We start from the raw sequence: 20481 nt of genomic DNA on the forward strand, positions 1-20481 counted from the left end.
GTGAAAATCTGATGAGTAAGTTCACCAATTGACTAGTTTGTATGAATAACATTACCTGCTCCACATTATCAAATTCCGAGCAATGACGCGAAGCATTATGAAATCAGGCCTCACATATTGCAAATCAAATTGTGTATGAGGGATAGAAAGCCTAGACACCATCACCTCTGATTCAGTCTGTAGTAAGGAAGTGATAGATGAGAATATATTGAAATATGTTTAGCAAGATGTCAAGCATTCTGAATTAAGAATAAAAACAACTGTGTACATTTTTGTGGAAGTATCTTATAACAGCCATTAAACAGCATCCCTATTGACAAAATTACCTTCAGAAATATTAAAGCCAGAGCAATTATAGCTCCAGGAGCAGTGACATCAACATTGACTGGGGTTCCATCCATCACCTAAAATGCAACAGCATCACAAATAGAAATTAGAAAACAAAATCCATTAAAACCAGCTGTTGTGAAAAGGCTTTCTTATTTAAGCATATTTTCAGATCCAAGATGTAAATTATGGAGACATCATTGCACCCAAAAGTCGGATCTATAATTTACCAACCTGCCCAGCACCACGATAATGATGATCTGTGGATGATGTCAAGGGTAGGAATCTCTCCTGGTGAACATAAAATAAAAATTTATTGTGTAGCATTGAAGATAGAAATGTTGTAATGGCACTAAAGTTTCAACCTGTATCATCCACAATGAAAAAAATATTGAGGAAAAAAGGAAAGTGAAAAATAGAACCCGAAGTTATACATTATGGAGTTCTTTGCCACCAACATATTGAAACAACCGATCAACTAAAGTATCCATGAAACCAAGCGCATCTTCCCCTCGACCTATGGTTGAACAGAAGATGGTTAGTTATAAGTAAAATTTTCATGAGATTAATTAAATAAAAGCACATACCCAATGCAACAAGTCCCAATGAAAATCCTGCAGAAACAGCATAACCCTCCCTTTCAAGTACATTATCACCACCACTTAAACGGCCTATTTCACCCTGTAAAACAGCAACATCTGATGATAAATGAAGAATCTGGAAGTAAAGAAACGATCCCCATTATGTTGCATAAGTTCATCTGACCAGAGTATAAAATATACTACAACATATAAATATATCAAGAAACAACATGAGTAATCATTGATACTATTAGAATCTTGTGTCTGCATGTATTTTTGGCATCCATCACAGAATTTGAGTTTAATATCCCAAGGTTTATTTGGGATGTCCAATTGCCACCTCTTTGGATTTGATAGATACATCAAAATCTTTGTTAAATATTGTCTTTTGAGTGCATTTGAGGGATGGTAAAAACTTGCCTGTGAAGGAAATGTTTTCCAAACTCAAAAACACATTTGGTAATTTTTTGATAGAAAACATTTTTTTGACAAAAAAACAGTTTTTTGAGAACTTGTTCTAAAAGCAAGATGTTTCTGAAAACATATTTTAAATAGTTTTCAGCTATTTTTACTTGTTTTCTAGAGAGTTATTTTAAGAAATCATTGTACAAATATGGAAAGCGATCAAAATAAAACATTACCAATAAAAGTAATTTTTTAAGGAATATTTAAAAACACATAAAACAAATTGAGAACATTCCAAGCTCCCAAACAAACTTTTGTTTTAAAAAAATCAGAGAATTGTTTTTGAAAACTGTTCATAAAAACTATTTTTTGAAAATTGCTTTCAAAAATGTTCCCAAATATACCCTTAGAAACTTCTTTTCATTCAAGAAAAATAAAATAATGTTTCAAATTTTTTAAGTTGTTTTGCCAAAAATCTGGGTTGGAATGTCCATTGCAAGGTATAATGAGTTGAAACTAATATTTGCTTTTCAATTGGTTGAATGATTGTTTGGAAAATCAACTTAATGACTTAATGAATTAATTTAAATCATTAAGTAAATTAAGCATGTTTGGTACAATAATTTAATATTACAACCTAAAGTCAAAAATGACTTTAAGTATTAGGTCAAAATAGTTAACTTATTCTTAATCTCAAATCTCTTTTACCTCATTTACCAACATTTAATGAAAATATATTTCACAACTATGACTCTACATTTACAACTCATCTTTTATAGTAAATATTTTTATAGTTACCTTATGTTTCTTCAATAGATTAAATACAAGTTTTTAACAAATAAATTTATTACTTAAGATTAGTAAAAGTATAAGCATTAGTTAAAATTAACAAGGGTAAGTAAGTCAATTTGATGATTTAGAATAAAATTAAATTAACTTTACCAAACAACCCTAATGCTGAAAGTAAAAAATAAGTAATAAGTTTAAGTCAACAACTTAAGAGCAATTTAACTTAAAGTCAACTTAAGTCATTAAGTAATTAGTACTAAGTTTTACAAAACAAAGTCTCTCCAACTTTAAGGAGGAAATTTTTTTGAGCTTAAAGAAATCATTGGGTCTGTTTGGGAATGTTTTCAAAAACAGTTTTTGAGAACAATTCTTAAAAATAGTTTTCTATTATTTTCAAGAACAAAACTATGTTAAGGAACTCAAATATGAATAATAGTTTTAAGGTCTTATTCTCAATGAAAGTACTAAGCATTTATGTACGCTGTAAAAGTTTTTAAAACAACTGAAAATGCTTAAAATTTGTTCTCCAAAACAGTATGTTTTCAGAACAGATTCTTTGAAAACTGTTTTCTTCCAAAAATGTGTTAAACATGTTTTCTAAGTTAGAAAACGGTTTTTAAGAATAGTTTCCAAACAAAGCCTTTATTTCTCTTTTGTCTCTTCATTAAATGAACCAAACAAAGACAATGGACTTTGTAAGACTCTTCCTCAAGTACAAAATGGAGTATGAGCATAAAAAGAAAAACTGTTGGGTGAAGGAAAACGATCTTTCTCTACCTCTCTCTCTCCATTAGAAGAAATAAACAAAGAACTGAAGCATTAAGACTTGCTTATTCCCGTACTAAATGGAGTGTGAGAGGAAAACAAAAAAGCATTGGTTACAAAAAAGGATAAAGATCTCTCTATGGGTGTGCCTTTGCAAGCGTCTGTGTGAAAGCTTTCCAACCACTTCTGCATGTTTGTCAAAGCCTTCAAACCACTAGTGTGTGTAAAAGCTTTCAAACCACTTGTCAGAAGCTCAAATATAGTGGCATGCATATCAACAAGTTTCAATAGTTATACATATATAAAGTAGTGATTAAACAGATTTCTTTTTCATTTTTCTTTTTCCTTTCTTTTCATTTTTTTAGGCGCCTAATAAACATGCTTTTTGACCATATATGGAGATGATAAATGAGAACATTCAAATACAAAGTCATCAAGGAACAAGGAAACAAGATAACACAAAGTACCAGAAGAATTTGCATAGTTTGTGGGTGAGCAGATCCTTCAAAAAGAATCCCAAGAGACATGAGAGCTGCTGACTGGAAAATCAAACAAAAAGATAGTGAAAGATCAAAATCAAGGTCGGGAGAAACACTAAATAATGCAGATATTAACAAAAAGATAGTGAAAGATCAAAATCAATGTCAGAAGAATCACTAAATAATGCAGATAACCATTATTTTTGCAGTTTCAATCATAGTTCAAAGTCGCGGTATCGGTCATTGACTCGGGAGGTCCTGAAGCACATCGGTCTCGGATCGGTATCGGGTGATACGCAAAAAATTATAATTTAAGAGCTCAAAATAATTTTAAAAAATTATGAAAATTATTAAAAAATTAAATACAAATAAGTAGAGTAAAAAATTAATAAAATAAACTTCTATTATATTAAAATTATTCAAATTATAATAAAAGCATACTTTTGGGATGATTTATAATAATATTAAAAATCTCTAAAAATATTTTAATTTAATCACTTGATAATAAATATTTCTTATTGAAGATGAAAATAATAAAAAGTAAATTTTTTTATAAAAAAATGTTTAAATTAAACATTTTGAATTTTTTAAAAAATATTTTCAATTATTAAAGAAATAAAACCATGATTCATCTTTAAAAAAATAAATATAATTTTTCTTATAAAATATATTCATTAATTTTAAATTTTATATAAATATTCATTTTGCTATTTTTTTTATATAAGTCTAATATTCATTATTCATTTTTTATCATTATAATTTTCATCAAATTATTTAAAACCCAAATCCCCACCAAATACTCATTATCTACTTAAAAAACAAATACATATTATTTAAAACCCAAATCTTCATCTCTATTAGTTACCCATAACCCCCATTCACCGTTCAAACACCTATCTCTCTCAAGATGCCCATTTCTCCTCTATACCCAAATAGCTTGAAAAACCAACACCAACCCTAGCAGGAGAGCCTGTCACAAAGCAATGACCAGTGGATTGCTTTGAACTGATAGTTTTATTAATAAAAGTTTTGTTATATTGTATTTAACTTTAGAAAATGAAGCATGTGTGAATTTAAGACAAAATTAATTTCTCATATATACCACGTGCTCAGAAATAGCAATAGTTGTCTCCCAATTTCTGAAAACAAAGAAGTTTGGAATTTTACAAAGACAACAAAGAGAGAAGGTCGGGTGTAAGAGCTAGGGCTTTTGCACTTTTCTCTACAATTCAAATTCATTGCTGAATATCTACCTGGTAGGAATCCTCTAATGGCTTCCCCATTCTCTTCATCTGTTCCGATCATTCTAAGTTTCACACTCTCTACATGTTGTTTCTTATTCTCTGTGTGAATTCATGCCTAGGGCTTCAATTCGGCTTTCCCTATTTTGCTTCTCTCTCAAGATACCCATTTCTCCTCTAAACCTAAAGGATGAAGATGCAAATTGGAAAGAAGATGCAGGGTTCTAACTCTCTGTATTTTTCATTTTCGTGGATTTTGATCCTCTCATCTTCTCCACCATTTCTACCCCAATATTACCTTTTCTTCCATTACCAATTACCCAAATAGCTTAGTCTCAACATGATCTTGGAGTTGTCTCAAAGTTTCCATGGGATTCACTCCGAGACTGTTCATTTATCTTCAATTCAACCGAGTTTGTTCACAAACTGAAAAAATATCCAACTTGGGTATCGATCTGGTACCGGCCATGGCCGAGGCGAATACGACTTAGCCGAGTCGTACCGATCTCGACCAAGATTTTGAACCCTGGTTTCAATCCAAATAACCATTTGAGGTAACAGTGAAACCAGTGGCAAAGCCAAGTGATGATGAGGGAAGGGGACCTGGCTCTCCTAAAATTTTAAGAAAAATTATACAAAAAGAAGGGTTTGATCCCTTTGCCAAATGGTTTGAGGTAAAATTCCAATCACCACTAGGCGACATAAGATCTTTGTTCCATTTTCTATGCAGACCCCAACATAGACTTTGCCATTGAGCATAACTAAAGCAAAAATCAACAGAATGATGATGGAGAGACACATACAAATAGACAACTACAAGCCCAGAAATCAATAATTCTTTAAATCAAAATGATTATGCATCCATATAAATAGAAGCACATGCAAGCATTAACATATATGGGAATGTAAGTATAACTTCACACATATAGACATCATCCATTTGAATCTAGTGTATACACGCTCGCATATGGTGCAAATCCATGATGAAGAACCAGATCTAGTAATAAATTTCTACAGAATTGCATGAGACAAATAAATTCTCAAGAAAAAGGTCACAAAAAAGTAATTTCCTATGCAAGAATATGCACTTGGCTTCATCCACCCGAGATGCGAGAGTGTGGTCATTGACCTCTTCATGATTTAGTCACAATCAAATCTTTCTTCATGGCTTTGTCCAATACTTCAAATTTTGTTCTTTTCTCCCTGGCCAAATTTATATAGAATTCAAAAGTCTCATCTAAGGTTAAGGCCTTGCTTGTGTTTCTTTTAAGGACAAGAATCATAGAAAGGTTTGGCGGGCAGCTCCTCTCTGTTTATTTTGGACAGTTTGGAAGGAAAGAAATAGGATAGTCTTCGATAATGAGACTTGGTCGACTCAAAGATTGAAAAACTCATTTGTTTGTAATCTCTTATCCTGGGCTAATTCTTCTATAGTTGTAGGCCCCTTATCTTTGTTTAACTTTGTGGATTGGTTGGGTTCTTGTTGAGGGCCGGTGAGTGCTTGTGTTTTTGTTGTTTGTTTTAGGTGTCTCTTGTATACTCCTTGTATGCTCCGGGTTGCCTTTCAAGCACCTTTTTCTAATATATCTTTGTGCTTTTGCCTATCAAAAAAAAAAAAAAGGTTAAGGCCTTGCTTGGTTAGTGGCACATAAGGGAGGGACAACTGAGGGGTTGTGGGATTTACTTCACTTCTATTCCTCTTTGTGAGCCTCATGCACCAAGGCTTTTAAATGCATTCCTTTGAGGGTTATCCAACTAAACTGGCTTGCAGTGTGTAATTCAAAAGAGTGTGGAGATCCTTGAGAGGAATGGCCTTTGTAGCTTAAACCTTTTGCATAGACTCCTTGTATGGTAGAGGACGTCAACCATATTATTATTAGGTTTTTTGTAATCATAGGACGGATTCCTTGTCCTTCTCTTGTTTTCATTAATATAAATATATACATCTCTTGTTTCTGATAAAAATAAAAATGTAATTTCCTATGCGACACCAACCTAGACTTAAAAGTTGAAATGTTACAGAAGAGAGGAAAACCGACATTCTACCAGTGGAGAAAATGAAAAAAGAATGGCCTATTCAGCTAAAAACATGAACATATATGTGTGTGTGTTGTGAGTATTATTTTTTATTCCACAACAGGGTTGAAATAGGAATGATAAAAAAATAAAATAAAATAACACCCAGAAGAATAAAACTTTAAGGTAAATTTCAAGAGGGCATATAACAACTGCAGAATGATGCTACATACCTGCAGAAGGGTCGGCAATTCCAATTCTGGAAAGGAAGATGGATGGCGAGCAGGTATATGAACATAAAGAGACTGCCAGAGAACAATATAATTAGTTCAGAACAAAGTGTTAGCAACAAATACTTATGGAGAACATCATAAAGAATGGAAATATATAGCCAGACTTCAGTAATTATTATTCTGTGTCTTATAAATTTTTATTTTAAGTATTAGCTTATCGGTCATCATTTAACTGGCTCTGATGACAATAAACCAAAAGCATATATGTAGTCAACACCTTAGAAGTTGGTTTTATTATTTTTTTGTCATGAAACAGAATGATACGAAATCCAAAAAAAAGTATACTATAGGAAAGCATTACAGTTTTGTTGCACATGCTTTTACCTTTGATATTGCTGGTTGCATGGTCCCCCGATAAGAAGCTGCCAGGCCAAGCATTAATCCTACAGTTGTGCTTTCATGTACCTATCAGGACAAATTGGAACACAAATCAAGAATGGACAGGAGAAGAGAGTTGGGGGGGCACTGGCATGCACTAAGTAGACTCGTAACTTTGGAGTCTTAAGTAGAACAACCAAGTGTAAATGTATATTGCAAATCTTAAAAATAGGCGTGGAGGTGTGATACTGGTAGTTATTGTCATAGTGATGAAAATGGTAAAAATAGTTAATAACAAACCACTCAAGAATATCCTATGAGTAAAAAAAACAGTTTGGAATTATGGATTAAGAAGAACAAGATGACATCAACCACTCATGGAATACTAAACCTGTGCATAATACTGGTATATGTCAGTTATGGTTAAAACACACAGATATCCATGTAATCCTAGCGCAAGGAGAAGTCCAGCATGAACAACATTTGGCTCCTCAGGTTTGTTGTATATTATCCATGTTCTTGACATTTTTCCCTGAAAATGAGTAACTAAAATGTAAAACATAAAATATGGAGTATAAAACAGGGAAATAGGGGAAAAGAGTTCAACTCATTGCTTAAACAAATAGAAATGCCTAAAGAATTAGATACCACTTTAAAGTATGTATATCAGTTCTATGGTAAAGGTTACAAAACAAAAACAAGTAATACTACTACAAAAGTAATTTGTTAAAAAATCTTTAAAAGAAGTCCATTAATCTGCAAAATGCGTTTTTCTTTAAAAAAAAATTAAAAAATAACAAAATTAAAATATTAAAAAAGGAAGTGCTATGTGATCTTGAGATATAAAGGTAAACCTGAAGAGGGGCCAGCCTAAGCCCAGCAGCTACAGCATTGTGAAACTCTGGCCAAGATTTCAGTTCTTGTATATTCCGTATATTTGGATCAAGATTAACCTACCATGGGAAAAAAATCTCTATGTAAAACAGAAAGTACAAAAGGATTAAAAAAATGTATTAAATCATGCAGGATGGTTTGCAGCATTTCTGAACATAAAACCAAAAACTTACTGCTACTACTAACAATAATAATGAAGAAATATATATCCCTCAAAAGCCAATGCTACTGTGCAAAAGAAAGTTTCAATTTAAACAGCTTCTTCAAAATCATAAATAACACAAATCAAATATAAGAAAATTTCTCATGAAAGATTTTTTTTCCTCAGTTCACCATAACAAGAAAAAACCCAGTGAACTTAATAGCATCTGAACATTACACATACAGCATGACCAAACCAAAACCAGTCACAGAAAAAAAAAAAGGTCAGTAAACTACTAAATGAAATTAATATGAACATACAGTTGCATTTTGTTGAGCAGGCAACCGACCTGCTAAAACAAGCTTTGGGACTGCGAGTGCCTGCAAAGAAATTTCAAGGGATTCTATTAGAACCAAAAATGTATTCATAAGAAATCGATGGAAGAACATAAGACCAGAAAATTACAAGAAAAATCGAAATGTAAAAATAAATCCCCAAATTAAAACAAGGCAACTATAATCTCTGACAGGAGAAGCATTTGGTGAAACAAAAGGGAATACCTCTGTTAAAAGAGTACAAGTGGTTGCAAGAGTAAATGCTCCTCGACCAAGAGGAAGAGCAGTAGTTCTTTGTGCAAGCTGCCATAGCTGAGCCTTTACAAGTAAGAGCATAACAGAAGCAACTAAATGAGACAAAAGCACATAAAGGAAGGTGCATCCAGTAAAGAGGGAAAAAGGTCATAGAAGGAATATCAAGGGTATCAAGATTAAATTTTTTTATTTTTTTTTTTCTTATAGGTACTCAAAAACATTTTATAAGAAGTAACGCCAAAAAAAGCGATTCAAAGTACATAGAACACATACAAAGAAACACATTAAGGCAACACAAAAACAAAGAGGGACACCAACAATAACCCCCTCAGCCGAACCCAACCCCTCCACAAAAGTCTACAAAGGATAGAAGACTAGGAACTATATACAACTTGCACTAGGCCCAAAGATTACAAATGAAGGAGAACTTCAACCCTTAAATCGACCACCCCTCATTGTCAAAGGCCCGACTATTTCTTTCCTTCCAAACAGTCCAAAAAAAGCATAAAGGAGCAGCCCACCACGCCTTTTTCCTTTTCTTACCCACGAAAAAACCATGTCATCCTAGCAAAGCCTCTCTAACCGAGTAGGGGAGCATCCTCTCAAGATTAAAATATAAAATAAAACTAATCATTTTTATTCAATTTCATTAAGTATCTTATACATGTCCAGAAAACACAGTCTGCATTACTTTCCAAGGTGCTTGCCATGTTTGGGCAAGTCTTATCATCTCAAATAAAATAAAGATAGAGGGCACAAAAGAAACAGATCACTTCAGCATAGCTCTGTTAGTGCTGCCAGGCAGCACCAATCCTGCTTATAAAATACAGAACTCGCCTGAAAGCTACGATCAGGATAGCACCTGCCTCCAATTCTACAATTACAAGTTTCTTCATAGATCAATATGATCTCAATAAATCTTTTGATAGTTCTGACCATTAGAAAATCATTGATTTCATCAATTCTTGGGACCTCTTACCCTTTAACTTGAAACCTTATCTTCCATCATAACCTCACCAATGCAGAGATAGAGGGCTTGGAAAGACTCATGTACTCTCTCTCATGCGCACTTGATTCCGCTTGTCCCTCACAAGAGAGCTTGGTCATTCTCTTCTTCAAGCATATTTACAGCAAAATCCTTCATTTTAACCTAGTCCAATCCACCAGCTCTTGTTCATTTCTCTCCAGCAAAATTCATACAGGAATCTAAACCCTCATCTAAGGTCAAGGCCTATGCATGGTTGGTGGCCAACGAGAACGTCAACACCACCAACTTGCCACAAGTGAGAAGACCTTACAAACCCCTTAATCCTCACTATTGCACTATGTGTATGAAAACTGGTGAATCGATTAATCATCACTTTTTACACTGTCCAACAACTTTGACTCTTTGGCATAAATTATTCAAGCTAGTCAAGCTTGATCGAGCTCCACCCAAGAGCATAAGTGACATGATGACCGTTTCCTTTAGAGATTTGGGGGTATAGATAGAGGCAAAACCCTTTGGCAAATTACATGTCTCACTTGTTTGGGTCGCATGGCAGGAAAAAGAAATGTAAGGATTTCTTAGGATAAATGGGTAAGTACAAGGTCGATATGGGATATAATTTACTTCCATTCCTCTTTTTGAGCCTCAACAATTTTAGCTTTCAAGGGCATTCCTCTCAATGTTATTCAGCTTAACTGGAATGTGTAAATAAAGGGTTAACATAGCAAAACTTGTAGCAAAGTTTCTGCCACTTTTGCATATGTGTTGATCTCTAAGGAGAGCAGAACCACAATTTCTTTGTATAGTTTTGTGTGGTATATAGGAGAAATCTTATTCATCTGTTTTTGATCAAAGTTTGTTTATTTGGGTAGGATTTATCATCCCTCTCATGTACTTCTAAATCTTTATAAAAGAATATCTTGTTTTTTTATTAAAAATAAAAAACCCCTTCATATATCCAAGTACATCACTGCCTTCTAGAAAAAACCAACTTGATCGTTCCCACAACATCATGTCTAAGGGTTGAATTGAGTTGCAAAATCAAAAGTGTAATTGAATTTTGCTTTACCTCTACTGTAATTATTTTATTACAAAATGAGTTGATGAAATTCTGCAAGACCTCTCTTCATTCTCAAGAGATGATGAAACTGTTCAATACTAGGATCACTATGATCAGTCTAATGGTGGCCATCAAAAATCTGGAATTTCCTATGCCACAACAGTTGATACGTTCCAGTAGAAGCATCATGAAAACCGGGTCCAGAGCAATTAAGAAAAAAAGCAATATGTGTTGAGTTTGTAAACTTGTAACTAGCTAATAAGTGGAAAGGTATGCTTGTATTCTCTCTTTTCCATTAGAAGGTGATGTCAGTGGACACAGTCAAGCAATTCTGGTTCTTTTTTCCTTTTTCCTTTTTTTTATTTTCTATTCTTTTTTCTTTTTTCTTTTTTCTTTTTCCTTTTCTTTTCTACCAAACAACTATGGGAACTCTATATGAACACTCTAAAATACATTTTTAGGGCACTTAATCCTAGATGATCCTCACTCGCCCAGCAACTTTACCATCTTGTCCAATATGTTGGGAATCTTTGCATCCATTATTCAAGTTTCAACTTACATAAACAGAGAACTTCATTTAATGTTTAAAAATGTTTCAGCCCAAGATCATGCAAACCCTAACTCGCAGTAGAGGCCCTGAAACTGTTTGGTTGCATTTAAGAGATCCTTTGCATTAAAGAATTGTGACCTACAATCTCTTTCACTAAAAGTGGCAACAAAGTCGCTTTTGCTAGAAAAGCTGCCAGAAGCTAGTATTGATTTAAAAAAATAATCTGTCGCACAAATGTTTATAACCTCATAAAATTTATCATATAAATGTTTATAACCTCATAAAATTTTATAAAATGACAAAACTATTCATTTATCCATAAAAAGTCCTAAAATTTGGTATTCCAAAAATTTGGTAACCAAAGACTAACCAGTAAGCTCTTCTACATACAAATCTTCTCAATTTTTTTGATAAGTGAACGCAAATATATTAAACAAGGCAAAAAGCCACAAGACATACAGGACGTATACACAGTAGCTAAACCAACAACCAACACGCACCACCCCTTAGGGAGCGGCGAGCCATTCCAAAAATCCTATAAGCGAAGAGGACTCCTCTCCCATATACACCCTAGCCCAACTCCACAACTTACACACAAAAGAATTCTTTAGCTTCTGAATAGCTAGAGAGCCCCCCCTGAAAGCTAATCTATTTCTCTCCTTCCAAACCGTCCAAAAAATACACAGCGGAATGGAAGTCCAAATCCTTTTCCTCTTTCTCCCCACAAAAGGGCCCCTCCGACTGACTAGCATATCTTTGACTTTCTCTGGGAACACCCAATTAGCCCCAAACAAGGCCAAGACAATCTCCCAGAGAGCCCTTACAACTGTACAGTGTAAAAGTATATGATTTACATTTTCCTCTTCACAACCACATAAAAAACACCTGTTAGGAAACTGCCATCCCCATCTTTGAAGCTTGTCCAAAGTTAAAACTTTCTCCCAAGACGCCTCCCAAGCAAAAAAAGCAACTTTGGTTGGGACCTTGTCCACCCAAATGCTCGTTTTCGGGAAGGTAATGACATTAGACCCTGACAAGAGCTTGTAGGCATCTCTAATCCGAAAAAGGTCATGACTATCTCCTTTCCAAATCACTGCGTCCTCTTCAAGAGAAGTCCTCAAATCCCTCAACAAATGCAGTAGCTCACCTAAAGCGTCCAGCTCCCAATCATTAAAGTTTCTAGAGAGTCTTATATTCCAACCTCCTTGGCCGAGGCTAGAATCCCACATTTCATTTACTGAGGCGTTCCTTTGGACTGCCAATTCAAACAACTGAGGAAAAGTTTGGGCCAGCACCTCATTACCACACCAATGGTCAGTCCAGAAGCTCACCTTAGTCCCCTTTCCCACTTTGAACTCAATATTATCCCAACACCAAGACGACTCCTTCAATATATCCCTCCAAACCCCCACCCCAAACGTTCCGCGGGCCTCCTTTGTTCTCCAACCAAAACCCAACCGACCATACTTCACCCCAACCACCTGTCTCCAGAAAACATCTTCCTCAATGGCGAACCGCCAAATCCATTTCCCCAACAGAGCCTTATTCAAAAGATCAATTTTCCAAATACCTAGGCCCCCACTCTCCTTTTGGGTACACACCACCGCCCAATTGATTAGATGAATCTTTCTTTCCATCCTTCCCCCTCCCCAAAGAAAGTCCCTTTGAAGCTTTTCAAGCCTTTTAACAACTAGCTTAGGCATGCGGAAAAGAGACAATTGGTAAATCGGCATGCTGGCCAAAGTGCTTTTGATGAGGGTAATCCTCCCACCCTTTGACAAATATTGTCTTTTCCACAATGCAAGCCTTCTTCTCATTCTTGCTTCAACCCCAATTGAGGTTTCAGAGGTATTATATTAGTCAAATTAAGTTAATTGAATAACTAAAACAAAAGCAAAAATGCATCAGAGAAAAGAACTGATAATAAAGAATGCAAAAAGGATAAAAAAAGAAAGTGTGTACCTGTTGGACATCTTGATCAGAGGCACTGGGGTTAACTGATGTTTGAATTGACACGGGTCTTGCAGAGCACAAAAGGCGTCTAACCTAGTAAAAATCAAACTAGCTATCAAGTACAAGGATGAAAACGGAAAGCAATAATTACTTCTAAAACAACATAACCAAAAATGTGCAAGGAAAAGCATGTAAGATTGAACAGAACTAACCAATGAATATTGTCTATAGGAATTAAGTTCAGCTCTTGTCAGGAAGTGATGTGTTACAAACAAATTGAACATGAAGATTATATTAGCAGCAATTAACTGTGATAGCCCACTCCAATAGATGCACAAAAGTGATAATTACTGATGACATAATTTCTTGAAGTTGTTGGTCAAATTAGATAGACTCGGATAAATGAATATTAACAAACAATTACAATCAAGGAGACAATGGATTGGGAAAAGGAGATCTATTAGCTCTGCATGTGAATATTATAGGTGAAATTTGACCATCTGACGACCAATCCATAGAATTGAAAGTTGGAATAGGAATTGTCTCTCAGACCTGAAATATGGATAAACAACAGGATACATGCAAACCAAACAATTCATAAAGCCAAAAAATAACCATTCTCAGAAGAATTTTTTACTGCTTAATTGTAAAATTTTCCACTTCCATAAAATATCTTTCCATAGGCAGTCAAATCAGCTGATCCAACACCTAAATATTCATCTAAATTTTCTGATGCAGAAATCTTGCATTGAACTGGTTCATTAGTAGACTATTAAATTCTGGCCACAAACCACATATGTATAGATGCACCTAAGCCCAAGTACAAGAATTGAGTTCATTTTCTACTCTCTTTTTTTTTTTTTATCAGAAATGAACAATTGTATTAATTGAGAAAAAACATGAGAAGGATGAAAAGTGCTCCCCATGATGTACAAATCTAACCAAAAGAACTAAGTAAACCTCCACCAAACAACGAGGGCTATACAAAAAAGACAAAAGGCCTATACAAGTATAACAAAACCAGACCTGTAAACCCAACCCAAGGGTGTACATATTGACAGCTAGCTAAGTTGAACAACACTCAAAGGATAGGGTTTTAAAATGTTTATACAGTAAGCTTAAAAAGAAACATAGAACTGAAGCAAATCCCACATCAAGTCCAGCGTCCTCAAAGTATTCTGGAAAATCCTAGCATTCCTTTCTCTCCACACATTCCACAACAAAGAGAGACACGCTATCCTCCAAGGAGTCTTGCCTCTAATAGAATTCCCAAAACACTTCAAGGAAATCACCATCATATTGCTAATATTGCCTGGCTAAACTCAATTCATCCCAACCTGTGAAAACATCCTATGCCACAATCCCAAAGTAATCGAACAATGCAAGAAAAGATGATCAATCGTCTCATTACTCTCCCTACAGACGATGCACAAATCAAGGTTAAGGGTTTTGTAAGGTCTTCTCAACTATAACATATCATTGGTATTTACTTTCTTATGTGCCACTAACCATGCAAAGGCACTGACGTTAGATGGGACTCTTGATTTCCACAAAATTAGTTGGTTAGAAAGGAACAAAATTTGAGAAATAGGATAAGGCTGAAAAAAACGATTTTACTAAGAAAACTCTTGAAGATGATGGAACCCAAGCTTTCGCATCTAGAACAGAAGGAGATAAATGAACATTGGAAAGTAAGAACACTAGTCTTTCAAGATCCACAATCTCCGCATCAATTAGATTGCAACGAAAGGTGAAATCCAAAGACAAACAAAAATTATTACCCACAAGATAGTTGAAATAGGAAGGTTTTTAGTTGTGATGACTCTAAAAAATCTTGGAAATTGTAAGCAAAAAAGTTGATCCCCCCACCACAGATCTCCTCAAAAACAAATTTTGATCCCATCATTCACCACAAAGCGAGTGTGTGTAGAAAAAACTTGGAGCATATGTGCAATGGCCTTCCAAGGGCAATAGTGTGACCATCTGACTATATTGTTGGCGTCTCATCCATTAGGATATGTCCCATAGATACTCAAGTTAACCTGGTGTCAAAAGGCAGAACTTTCCTTAAGGTGCCTCTAGAGCCACTTCCCTAATAAAGCTTGGTTCCTCAGAGAAATTTTCACAAACCCTAATCGACCAAACTCCTTAAGCCTGCATACTAAATCCCACCTAACCAAATGATCCATTTTACCATCCCCAGAACTCGACCATAGAAAATCTCTTTGCATTTTCTCTAACCTCAAAGCTATTGAAGTTGGAATCTTGAAAAAAGAAAGATAGTAGTTCGAGATATGCGACAAACAAGATTGAATTAGGATGATTCTACAGCCTAAGGACAAGAAAGTTTTTTTTCATCCATCCAACCTCCTAGAGACTCTATCTAGCACAAGGCCCCAAAAAGAAATCGAATTTGGGTTCCCCCTAAAGGAACCAAATACATTAAAGACCATTCAGAAATTGCACAGTCAAGCAGAGAAGCCAACCTGGCGATTTAGTCTTAGCCAATGTTGATTCCAAAGAGAGTGCTCTCATTTAGATTAATCCTTAACCCTGACGAACGCCCGAACACCAAAAAAATTAGTTTAAGAGACTGCAATTCATTTTCTACATTATGGATGACATATAATTCATAGTAACATATGAGCACCTCTAAAAAGGTAGATCAGAAAATATTATGCAAATTATATAACACAAACACCCAAAGAAGAGGATCCAAGAACCCAGGTCAGTAGAACAACAGACAATTCCATGCTGCCACACAAGGTATCATACTTAATATGAAGGAGCAAACCACCACCGACTGAATCCCATAAACAGATTTCTGCAGTAGCATCCAGTAAAGGAAACAAACAATAGAACTGTAGAAGCTTTTTTGTGTCTGACTTCAGAAACAAAAATCAATTAATATAGATTGGAAAATGCAAGAAGGATTAGTTGACCTTCAAAAAGATTACAGAAAACTGTCACTAGAACTTGCATAGGCTTGGAAAATAAAGATAAAAACATGAATTGCTCAATATCACCCTGTCCCTAAGTTCTTCTTGTTGAAGTTATTTGTGAACTAATATAAGAACTCCTATCTAAACCATAAGAAAACACCACAGTCCCAGACATATCAAGAGCAAAAAACACAACCAAATTTTTTTTTTAAAAAAGGCATAACATGTTACTTTCATAGAAAATGCACATATTTCAAGAGAAGAAAGTGAAAACAGACATGCCATCTCCTCTTTGGGTATCAGTTACTTCCACTTTCTCGAGTAATCCATTTAGCATGATTTTTTGTATTAAAGATCTGATTGTTCTAATAAGAAGTTTATGGAGGGTTTTATGACTGGAAACCCACTTCAATGGGATCCCTCATTTGGCTTTGATAGGCACCCACCATGAAACTTGGGACAAATATGGATTAGTGGAACCTTCAGGGATCACTGAGCAGAGTGATTAAGTTTCCCAAACCTGCTACAGTGGGGTTGGCCATAGAGACGGTGATCCTAGCCTTGTTGGAAGGGTTTGCTTCAGGCAAGATTTCTAGGTTGCAACAATCTCTTTGTGGAAGGAGACTCAGACACAATACATCATGAATGTCATATGAAAGAATCAAGGTGAAATTGGATGCTTGGTTGTGCAAAGTCAATGATATTCCACAGGATTGATTTGCTCTTACATTTGCATTCGTTGTTTGGCTGACAAAGGTGCCCCACAGTGTGTAGGATTTCTATTTCTCCCTTTTCTTTGTGTGCGTGTGGAGGGGGGGAGAGGGAGGAGCAGGAGGGAAGAGGAGATGTAGTTGCCATCCATATCCTAAATTAAAAACCGTAGCAATCAAGATGTAGTAGGCTAGCACTAAACTATCTATTCAAACAATTTAAGATAGTCCATTCCTGATACATCTGCTTTGTACCGTTTTACTATTATTTTTTTTTTTTTGATAAGTTACCGTTTTACTATTATTGACTCAGGTGAAGGACCCAAACTGACCTCATTCAATCGGAGATCCCGACCATATCGCAACTGAGTGCTAGAATTGAAAATATGCTCCATGCCATCTGTCATGGATCCATCAACAGAATCTGTATCCTCAAACTTGGTATTGTCCAATCCAATTGTATCAGAAGATGTGGAAGGAATAGTAACTGGATGCAAAAGTAGCATATAAGGAGTAGACATAGAAATTAAATTCACGTTGGTTTGGATCTCAAGTTCCTTGTATTTGTGTGAATGAGCCAAACATGACAAAGCCAAATCCTCTCGACCAAGAAGAACATATGCAGCTGCTGGCCAATCGGAGGGAGGAGATTCCCGGCACTTATCCAATGCCTATGAAGAGTGAAAAAAGTACTTCTTAGCAAAGTTGCAAAGTAAAATATGCATATAGAATGATTATCAAGAAATATAACATGGGTCTGAAGAGCCCCAATGACACCTCAATAGAAGCACAGAGGAGATGCAGATAAAAACAAGCGACTCTTCTTGTTATTTCAGTAAAATGTAAATGAAGATGATGGCAAAATCATTCATCATCCTGAATTTACCTTGTCAAAGATATTTTATTTGCTAGAAGGACACATTAGACAACAATCAAATCCTTCTGATATGCACCATGCATTTGTGCATTATCACCATGAGCTAAACAATCGGTAAAAAAGAATTTCCCTGATAGGTAAATTTTTGCCCTCATTGGGACTTGAACCTAGAACCTCCCACAAATCCTCCCAACCCTTCACCACTTAAGCAGTTGAGCCAGGCCTCAAGGGCAAAAACTATGGGTAACTTAAGACCATAATAATTGTTCTATGATTACATTTTTCCAAGCAATTTAGAATTTGACAAGTTTTCACAAAATGATTTGGAGCTCATCATACATTTTGAAATTATCCAAACATATCTTACATGTCGAAGAGGAAGGGATACACCAGCAGGCAGTAAGTCCAGCTGTTGAAGTCCAAATTTTTCCCCAACCATTGCCAAGACTGTCAACTCCTCAGAACTGGAAGATGATCCTGTAGCAAGATTACAATAAACACCAGATGAAAGTTTTCTCCCCGCTTGTTTCGCACCAGATAACAGACTATAGAAGGAAACTATCTTCCGGGCCCAGATAACTGAATGGCCATCTTTACGAATCAGAGGTGGAAGGTCATTTATATTAGCAGAATTACATCCATACTGCAAGCAGTGTTCAAGCCATCTGAATAGACTGGGAGGAGTTGTCTGGGAAAGACAGGCTTTACACATCCCAAGTTTCTTGGAAATACCAGGAAAATCACGAACATAATGGTCCAAATAGCTTCCCTCTCCTAGAAAATTAGCAACATTACATAATAGAACCACCAGAAGTCCCAAGTCCCTGTAAACAAAATTTGAATTTTCAGACAGTAACTCATCAATAACAAGTTCATGAAATACCACCACAAATTTTTGCCTCAATTTATCTAAGGATTGGAAAGTGCGACTCAAAATGCAAATAGTGAGCAGAAAGAACAAAAGCACCAAAAATTCATTTCATCTAATGCCCCAATGATAAATCAACAAGTGAAAAATCAGTATAGTACTTAGCAAAAGTCATGCAAATTTAGTGAGACATCCTAACTTGTACCACACTGAGCCAATCTAGTCTGTAACTTATCATATTATTGATTCTTCCAACTTAACCAAGTGGAGGCATGATTCCAGTCAATCACTGAGCACAAATTCTGCCCCAGTCGGTAGCATCAGGTTTTCAGAGCATAATGCATATCCTCCCCAGTTTCAGATACATAATCTTTATTAAAAATTTTATGAGCACAACCTAGGTACATAGTAAGAATACAAGGAGCATTCAAACACTATCAAGAACGATAAAGAACAAATCACTCCTGAAAAACAGCTCAACCCAACCCCAACCCATCAATACAATCTTAGAGAGTAAGAGTTTCATCCGCAAAAGATACATCTAAAAAACAAGACCCTTAACCATTCAAACAGAGATTTTCAAAAAGACATCTTTAAGACAAGGAACCAATTGCTCTACACATTCAAAAATCCTTCAAATCTTCACTTTCCATAATCATCCAAAGATGCTCAAAGGGACTGCCTTCCAAACCTTCAACTTGCACTTCCTCTTGAAATCACCATTCCAACTCACCAAAGCTCCTTAACTAAGAAAGGACGGAACCATGAGACACCGGACATTGCAAAATTCAAAGCCGATAAACTGTGAGCCACTTCATAACAAAAAAGAAGAGGTGGCCGACACCATCTTTTTTAGGCATGGAACAATTAACCCAAATTCTCCCCCCTCTCATGAGCAGATCAATAGTTAGAATCTTCTTGCTAGCCTATTCCTATGCAAAGTACCCTACCTTTAAAGGTGCAAACAATCTCCATAACTTCCTTAACAGAATGGAGGAAGAAATGGCCAGATAAAGGTCCTTAAAAAAGACTTATCAGTGAAAGAATCACCCTTAGTATAGAAGTGATAAGCATCACCCTGGAAACGTTGTATACTAACCCATCCTCCCTTCCCTAACTGACCACATAATCCTGAATAAAATAAAAGGACATCTCAAGCTCCCAATAATTAAAACTTCAAGTGAGCCATGGAATCCAACAACCATGGCCCCCTTCCCCATGCCAATAATCTGCTATCATTGCTGCTCTATTGGTTGCAATATGGAACAAATTCAAAAAGTGATCCTTCAAAGGAGACTCTCTGCACCAAATATATCAATAAAAGGATTGAGTTCACTTCATTCCTTTCTAATGGCTTTCCAAAGTTATAAATCAAAACTCCACTTGCCTCTATTGATAACCAGGCCCCTCCTACTCCAAATTTGCTAACCATGGCCTTCCTCCACAACCTGTCCTCCTGACAAGCAAACCTCCGTAGCTACTCACCTGATAGAGTTTTGTTAAGGATCAACAGGCTTCCAATACTTAGACCCCCTTCCTCTTAGTAGCAAAAAATAGATCAATTAAATAACTGAACTTTCCTTTCCACATCTCCAATCCCTATTGGAAGTTTCTCCAAAGCTTCTTGGCTACAAATAACACTGGCATCAGGAAAGGGGATACAAAGTACACAAACCGGACAAGGAACTTGCTC

General features: G+C 35.6%; 1 protein-coding gene across 3 annotated transcripts in view; it reads right to left on the reverse strand.

The window, feature by feature from the left end:
- The window catches only part of LOC100241661 (anaphase-promoting complex subunit 1), a 39094-nt gene that overhangs the window by 7551 nt on the left and 11062 nt on the right, over positions 1 to 20481 (reverse strand). For all 3 annotated transcript variants that reach the window (XM_010659957.3, XM_010659958.3, XM_059741627.1), the window contains 15 exons: positions 18288 to 18744; positions 17376 to 17714; positions 13401 to 13484; positions 8811 to 8903; positions 8571 to 8630; positions 8069 to 8167; positions 7606 to 7746; positions 7221 to 7301; positions 6837 to 6908; positions 3335 to 3406; positions 915 to 1008; positions 762 to 844; positions 562 to 618; positions 327 to 404; positions 56 to 177 (listed from right to left, as the gene is read on the reverse strand). In XM_010659957.3, the coding sequence (XP_010658259.1) occupies positions 56 to 177; positions 327 to 404; positions 562 to 618; positions 762 to 844; positions 915 to 1008; positions 3335 to 3406; positions 6837 to 6908; positions 7221 to 7301; positions 7606 to 7746; positions 8069 to 8167; positions 8571 to 8630; positions 8811 to 8903; positions 13401 to 13484; positions 17376 to 17714; positions 18288 to 18744 (1932 nt within the window). The remainder of the gene's footprint in view (positions 1 to 55; positions 178 to 326; positions 405 to 561; positions 619 to 761; positions 845 to 914; positions 1009 to 3334; positions 3407 to 6836; positions 6909 to 7220; positions 7302 to 7605; positions 7747 to 8068; positions 8168 to 8570; positions 8631 to 8810; positions 8904 to 13400; positions 13485 to 17375; positions 17715 to 18287; positions 18745 to 20481) is intronic.

Source organism: Vitis vinifera, chromosome 13, assembly GCF_030704535.1.
Source record: "Vitis vinifera cultivar Pinot Noir 40024 chromosome 13, ASM3070453v1".
NCBI lineage: Eukaryota > Viridiplantae > Streptophyta > Magnoliopsida > Vitales > Vitaceae > Vitis > Vitis vinifera.